At 43.0% G+C, this 7479-nt stretch overlaps 1 protein-coding gene; it reads left to right on the top strand.

Moving 5' to 3' along the window:
• The first annotated feature begins 801 nt into the window (after positions 1-801).
• Positions 802-4484, top strand: GSTUM_00003876001 (uncharacterized protein). XM_002835071.2 has 3 exons: positions 802-1231; positions 1350-1580; positions 1640-4484. The coding sequence occupies exons 2-3, from the start codon at positions 1357-1359 to the stop codon at positions 3564-3566; spliced, it is 2151 nt and encodes a 716-aa protein (XP_002835117.1). The 5' UTR covers positions 802-1231; positions 1350-1356; the 3' UTR covers positions 3567-4484.
• Positions 4485-7479: the final 2995 nt, after the last annotated feature.

Genomic DNA, 7479 nt, shown 5'->3' with positions numbered 1-7479 from the left:
TTATTCTCGGATTAGCGATGTCGATGAGCGAGGATACAATGTGCTTGAGAACTAGTACTATACTATTTGGGAATTTGAATTTCCAGAATCTCTTGTTCTTTTGGTTCTCAGTTTTCTGGACCTTAACGCGCGCATTGTTCCCCCTTTTCACTATCCGAACCTGTCCTTCCAAGGCCTTTCTAACCTCCATACCGGTAGCGGACCGGTACCGGAATCGCTGCTGAGCTCCCACTTCAACGGGATAGTGTTAAGGGTCCTAATGCAAATCTTAGCGAGACAGCCTCTAGTCACATACTGTAAGTCACATACTATATGATATGCCCGCCAGTCGTTGTCAACTCTTGTGCTCTGTGGTACCGGTACTCGTACAATACCGTATTGTTGAATTAATGTCACGCTACTAGTACTCGAGTAGTGCTAAGTACCATATTCAACTCTTCCTTGCCCCTTCTCTCCAGCCTGCTTGTCCCACTTGCCCCTAAAGATACATACGCACTTCGGGATCATTCACACATTCGGTGGATGATGCCAAGTGCCTTACCGTCCACCGTGCTCTACTTTACTTCGGGAAAGTACTGTGTGTACTGTTCTCTTCGAAACCCCAGAAGAACCCTAGCACTCTCCAATCTCCTTAATACCTGATGGGCTGTCTCAACTCTAGGCTAGCCATAACAAGACGAGAGATGGGCAAGCACCTTCCCGCTCTTACTTCCTCACTTCTTTTTCCTCCCCACCCTCCCACCCCCTTCTCTTCTCTGTTTTCACCCTCTCTTCTCCCATCTCCCCTTCCCCTTCACTCTCTTGCCACCAGCTTGGGTCCCTAGCCGGAGGCTCTTGAAATTCACCTTCGCTGCTTTTCGGTCAGCGAGCCTCTATCAGTCATTCCTTAACCCTCAATTCAGGTGTTTATCCTCGATCCTGCCTAACCATAGTCATTCATTTATTGCCAACAAAGCTATTATTGTCCATTCACTCGTTAATATATTCTTTGCACTCGTTGTCTATCACGCGTTTGGTTCCATTTCTCATCCTTTGGTCACTTGAGCTGAGAAAAAGGAAGGAAGAGAGACAATTTCCTGTCGGGGGTTTTTTTTTCCCGAATTCGGCGTCATACATGCAACAAAAATACATTGGCAGTGCTAGTTACAATTAATTCGATATCCAACATTGTGGCCCTGTTTTAGTATTTACTGCTTGAAGGGTATTGGGTTGTCTTCAAATAACTTGGAAGGTTGGTATCATTGACCCTGGGGGAACGTTTGCTGCAACGGCGGAGGGATGGAGAGCTGCCGACATCAATTTTGAACGTCAGGGTATGAGTTGTATGCGTTTGCTAACTTGTATTATAGTTTAATCATGCATCCTGGAAGACGCCATGTTCAGATGCGTCGGTCAGCGGCTGTTATACCTATATCAGTGCCATTTAAGAAGGCTCCTACGATAACTCTCAAGGGACGCGCCGATACAACTAGTGACGCTTCTGGATCTACTTCGACGTGTAAAGATGGTGATACTTCCTCTAGATGCGAGAAGCCTGCTGGCGCCACTAACTCCACATTGCCGATCATCCTGGGGTCAATGTAGGTTTTGTTATTTTTGAAATGTCGAGCATGCAAAAAGGTTCTGATAATTGGATTAGGGTTCCCATCTTTATTGCCGTACTGGTGTTGGTGTGGCTACATCGAAGACACACTCAAAAACTAAAGAGAGAAGACGCTATGGATAAGACGAAGAGCATGGATTTTGGATTGGATATTGGACCCGCTAGTAAATATTCTGTCAATGGGGCTACCCCTGGGGGGGAAAAGTCTACAGGGAACGGACGTCGCCAACTCTCTATGGATATTGGTGTTAACTCACCTTATCTACTCCCAGCCGGGATTCACGGTTCGAAAGAAAGTTTGCATTCGCTCGCTAGAAGTGGTGATGATCGTTATGGACGTCCAATGACGGCCGATTCAAGAGGCAGTCCGAGTTCTCCCCTTACTCATGTTTCCTCTCCTTGGTCAGACGCAAATTCACGTCATCTGAATCATAACAATAGCAACAACCACGATCGCGATTCTTCTCACTATGGACCCTCAACCGGACATGATGACAGCCCGGATGGTTCTCAGATGAGCATGACAGCTGAATTGCTAAGTGGAGCCCAACGGATGCCCACCTCGACTCCACCACGATCTACTTCACTTCCAAAAGATTCCCCATCAAATGTTCCCCGTATCACTGTTCCAACCCCGGCGATCATCAGGTCACCTGCGCAAGGCTCATTAGTCAACAATTCTCGTGATAAACGGGATTCCTACGGGAGCGGCGATGACCTCCATCGTAGCCACGTGCACATGGCCAAGCAAGTTGATTATGTTCAGCAGCCGGCACTCGCCAAGGTACCGGATGGACTTGCGGCTTTTCGGGCTGGTCAATCGACTTCAGGTCCATTAACTTTTCCACAGTTTGAAATCACTTCGAACCCGTCACCAGATGGAGAAGGTGTTGGAGCTGCTTCGGATGGACAAACTGAACAAAAGGCGCCACCCACTACTGATGATCAAAGTGATTATGGGGATGGTATCCAATTCAGGCTCACGACTACTTCTGAAAGTGGCCACCCTCAAGCTGCCCCTGTCTCCGGTCCTGAACCTCGCAAGAGTTTAGCACCTGGTGCCTTTGACAACCGGAGACTTTCCATGGGATTCCGTCCGCTTCCTCCAGATGGCAACCCAGATGATACGGCCGAAGAGAGAGCTATGAGGATCAGATCCTTCTACAAGGAATACTTTGAAGATTCTACTCCTGCGCCTCCAATGCCCAATATTCTGGCACCTGAGGACTACCCGGGTTATGGACAAGACTATTACGACGATTCAGCTCCAGTTTATGACCATGATACTGGCCGGTACCAGATTCCCGGCGCCAAACCTTTTGCTGAACCTCCCACACGCCGCGCTATGACTCCTCCTCCTCGCATGCCTCCTCGTTTTAACTCCGGTCCTCAGTCAAGAGCTGGATCTGCTGCTGGTGGGCGGTTTATGCCCCCGGGCCTACGATCTTTCTCTTCAGCCAGTGGTTTTATTCCCAGCGGACGTCCGCCACCGCATAGAAGGCCAATAGCCCCACCCCAGCCATTGAACATTCTCCCAACGCCTCATTTACTGAATGAGGACGCGTTTGCTTCACCAATCATGTTTGCACCTCCATCCAGAGTACCGGGATCTGACAGCGGAGGTACGCGTGGCGGTCGGCGTCCATATTCTCCATCGGTTTCTCCTCACGTGCCACTTGTATCGGCATTTGACGAACTTGCAGTACTCCCAACCCCACATCTTTTGAGAAACTCTTCAACATTCACAGCGCTTGACTTTGCCCCTCCAAGAAAATTCAGGGAGGACGGTGGTATAGGCAGTGATGCGGGCAGCATCAGAAGCAACAAGAGTGGCGTCTCGGCTCTGCAAGTGCAAAATATCAGGAACGGAGCGTACCGTGTATCACGACTTCCTCAGGATGTTGTGCCTGTGAAAGAAGATATGACATCGAATCTTAAGCCAACATGGGTTATGCGACCTTAGCGATCTTGTCTTTAATACTTCGGCAATAGTTCTCTTGTTCTGGTGTAAAGTACGGTTTCTTTTCTGCAGCGTTTTCGGCAATAACGACTTCCAAAATCGAAGCAACACAGGACGACCGACGGGAACATCTCCTTGATTCCTTCTTCTCTCATTTAATGACGTTTGGGGTTTTTGGGCGAATCGAGCACAGTCGGTTGAAAGTTTCAATTGTAACAGCTTGAGCCATTAATGATGGGTGTCATGAAGGCAGAGTCTTGATATAGATGTGAGGGTTTTTATTTCTTTTTTCGGAGGTTTGATTCTGGGTTCTGGTTGCTGGGCATGCTAGCTCATGGGGATTCGTGAGGTTGATATTTCCGGTACACTACGATACGGAATATTAGAGGCACTCATCTGCTTGTTTTTTTGGCCATTCCTTGTATTACTTTAATGTTCCTGGGACGGAACCCTGAGCTATTTCTTTTCTTCTCCATTACAAGGTTTCTCCGGGGCCGCTTCTGATGTGCAATTGGGTGGGAGGATGGGTTGGTCAGTCCGGCTGGCGTGAGCGGGCTCCTTTCTCGCCATCACCGTTTTCGTCATCAAATCCTGGAGGGCCATTGTGTATTATTGGGAGTATATCCTTCCATTCAGGACTAAGATGTCTATATTGACTTGCGTAATTCGTTTCCTCTTCTATATCCTGTTACTTATTTTTAACCCTTGCTAAAATACGCTATTTGCATTTCTTGCCTCTTCCCGCTCTCTTTTATCACTCTATATAATGCTCCATACCCATGAATTCCCTGGTGTTCTTGGAATATATCCCGCTCTTGGCCTACAGTTATTGCCTTCCTTTTTGGGTATCCTTACTTAACTAAGTAGTCATAGTTTTATTTTTACCTTTAAAATTTGCCTGCTTGGGGCGGTCTCCATTTGCCTTACCTTTCTGCCATTTCGTGTATTACAGTCGCATCTCGCTGTCCCGGAGATGTAACGAGACTCCACGAAGTACTATTATAGTTAGCCAAACCTATACCCATACCGGTGTCCAGAGACTACCGGAGTAGGAATGGTGGTAGACCAGAGTCTACCGAGAAGAGGTACTGTTGGTTAGGTACCACAGTCAGACATGCTATGCCATATAAAAAAGTATATAGGTACTAGTAAGGAGTGGTGGTTACCCTACTGGGTAGGGTAACCCATGTACTCAATTTGGGAATTACCCTGAATTGCTCAATGGTGAGTCCAGGTAGAGTTACCCTACCTTCAGACCAGAGTTACTCTGCCATGGAGCCAAGTTACCCTGCCTTGAAAGTAACTTGTTATGCATGTCTTTGGAGGAAGTTTATAGATTAATTATTATGCAAGAATATATAGAAGGTTCGAATCTCATGTTGTACAAATCACTCCTGCACATCCAGTAGAGCTCCAAGCAAGCTATAACTTGGAGGTATGGTGGCTAACACCTCCCTCCAGCCCTGTTATAAGTTCCTAATATCATGGGCTACACCTTGGAGAGTTGTGGTTAGTCTAATAAAAGTCTATAAGTGGAGATACTCCTGTAATACCATATATGCTCACGCCATATGTCTAATCAGAAGCTATCCATAGAAGATATGAGGGGGTGGAAATAACCATGTAGAATGGTATCCAGGTAGTTTCGTGCAAAATGGACTAGAACTGACAGAGTAATACCACTTTCAAGTTAAAAGTAGTAGGTAAGATTACCAGAGACCTATAGGCAAGGTAACTAAAGTCCATTGCCACAAAAGTGTAATAGCATTTATGAATTGTTAAGGACTCTGAGACAATAGTCTGAGGTTACGATGAGACCAGCTTCTAGGAGGGTTGACTGTGGGTAGTACCTCTTGGTAGTCAGCCTTCTAAGGAGTCTAACTGAAAAGCTATGTGGCCATCATTTGGATTGAGATGAAATAGAGTAGAACTGGATAGATGTTCAGGGGCTGTGAATGCCTGTAAAAGACTAAGTGTATATGGATAGAGAGTTCCATAGTTGGTATTGCATCCACTCGGCCATGACAGCTTGCTATTAACATTTCCATTATAAGAACAGTTTTTACTCTTACAGTTGCATTGTAAATGCAGCGACTAAAACACTTCTGTCAGGTGGATATTAGCAAAATACAGAGTAGTCAAGTTCACCATGTAGGATCTTTAGTCTGATCCGTGTCAGTTAGCTAGACAGTCCAAAATAGTTGACTACTTGTGAATGCGGAGTAGTGATAGGGAGTAACTTATAGTATATGAGATCTACAGAAAAATATGAAATGTATTTAAGCATATGTGAGTTCTTCTCTACTCTGGCAATCAACTTCCTCTCAAGATTATGACTTAATTGAGTAAAAGCTATGGCTTAAGGATATTATGTTTTATTGTTTTATTTCTCCTACTCTATTGCTGAGATATTGAGATTATATTATATTTATATCCTGAAGAATCGATTTTGGTACTGTCGTAACCTTGGAATCTCTTTTCACAGAAGAAGCTCCCATTACTACTAGTTCGATATAAATATTAAATTCAAGAGATAATTTGAGGAGATAGAGAATCAAGGTTAAATTAATGGATATTGAAGTAACATATTAAAAGACAATAAATAAAAGTAGAAAGATCAAATTTTAAAGAAAGAAAGATGGTTGATTGCAATTTTAAGCTAACTGATGCTTATAATCTGATATTTTTTTCAAGATTGAAGTTATATTACTTGCTTTATAATAGGTACCTAAGGTGATTCAATTTCAATTTATGCTATTAGGAAAGCAACTAGCATATTAGATAGCATGTATCATACTATATTTAAGATATAAAGAAAAGTTAACAACTGCAATATTATATCATTAATTATACTTTAACAGAAAGAAAAAGCAAGTGAGATAATTAAAATACAACTATAAGAGAATTCTCATAGAAACTCTATTATAGTTACTAATGAAACTTGATTATCTACCAATAAACATGTACTTGTAATGATAACAGATTATCTATCATCATTGAATACACAGTTGATACAGTAATCTTTAGTACTACATAATTAATATTCTCTCACTTGTCCTACTGTTACCAAATTTTCACTTTTTGTTACTCATCTCCACCTACTGAAGGTGCTTAATTTCAAAACAAAACCAGAACTCCGATGTCTTTATTCTTTTTAGCAGTAGTGTTACCTCAGTGTACTTGGTTCTTCAGGGTTTCATATTGACTTAGGAGAGATTGCATTTACTCTTTTTTGAGGTCCATTTTTGAGCCACATTCTATGATTATTCTTAGAGCAATTCACATTTGGAAATTATAGCTCTTTCAAGTAGATGGCAATCAGACATGCCCTAAATTCGCTGAATGCAACATGACTAGGGCTAGAAAGTTATTCTACTTTGGTTACTTAAGCAAACTATGCTCTGAACTGGCTAAATTCTGCTATTCACATTAATTTATCTGGAGGTGTGTCATTACTTTCTATATATATAGTGTCTTGAGTCAGATCTGATCAGCTTGCAACGAAATCCTTGTTCCATCTGAAGACCCACTTTTACATACTTCAGACAGTATTGGTAAGCAGTTGGAAAACCTACAATGATGCTATTATGCTAGGTCAAATCGTTTTGTCCCATTGGTGGTAACTGAACAACATCTTAAATAACCCCATCCTACTAATTAACTACCCCTCAGGAACAATACCTTCTGAAAAGACCAGTCATCTCTTAAACTTTGAGAAAGGACAAATTGTTGCTCTGAGAAAAAAAGAATTCTTTTTTGCAGAAATTGGAAAACTCTTAAACTACTCAAAGAGTAGAGTTCTCAGTTTTCATAAGTACAATCAAAAGAGAAATGATGAGAAAAACCTTCCAATGCCAGGAAGACACAAAATTATAGATAACAGAATATACCACCACCTAGTCAGAGAGTCCAAAAA

Source organism: Tuber melanosporum (assembly GCF_000151645.1).
Source record: "Tuber melanosporum whole genome shotgun sequence assembly, scaffold_1, strain Mel28".
Classification (NCBI taxonomy): Eukaryota; Fungi; Ascomycota; class Pezizomycetes; order Pezizales; family Tuberaceae; genus Tuber; species Tuber melanosporum.
The sequence above is the reverse complement of the archived record's forward strand: the minus strand, read 5'-3'. Positions and strand labels throughout refer to the sequence as shown.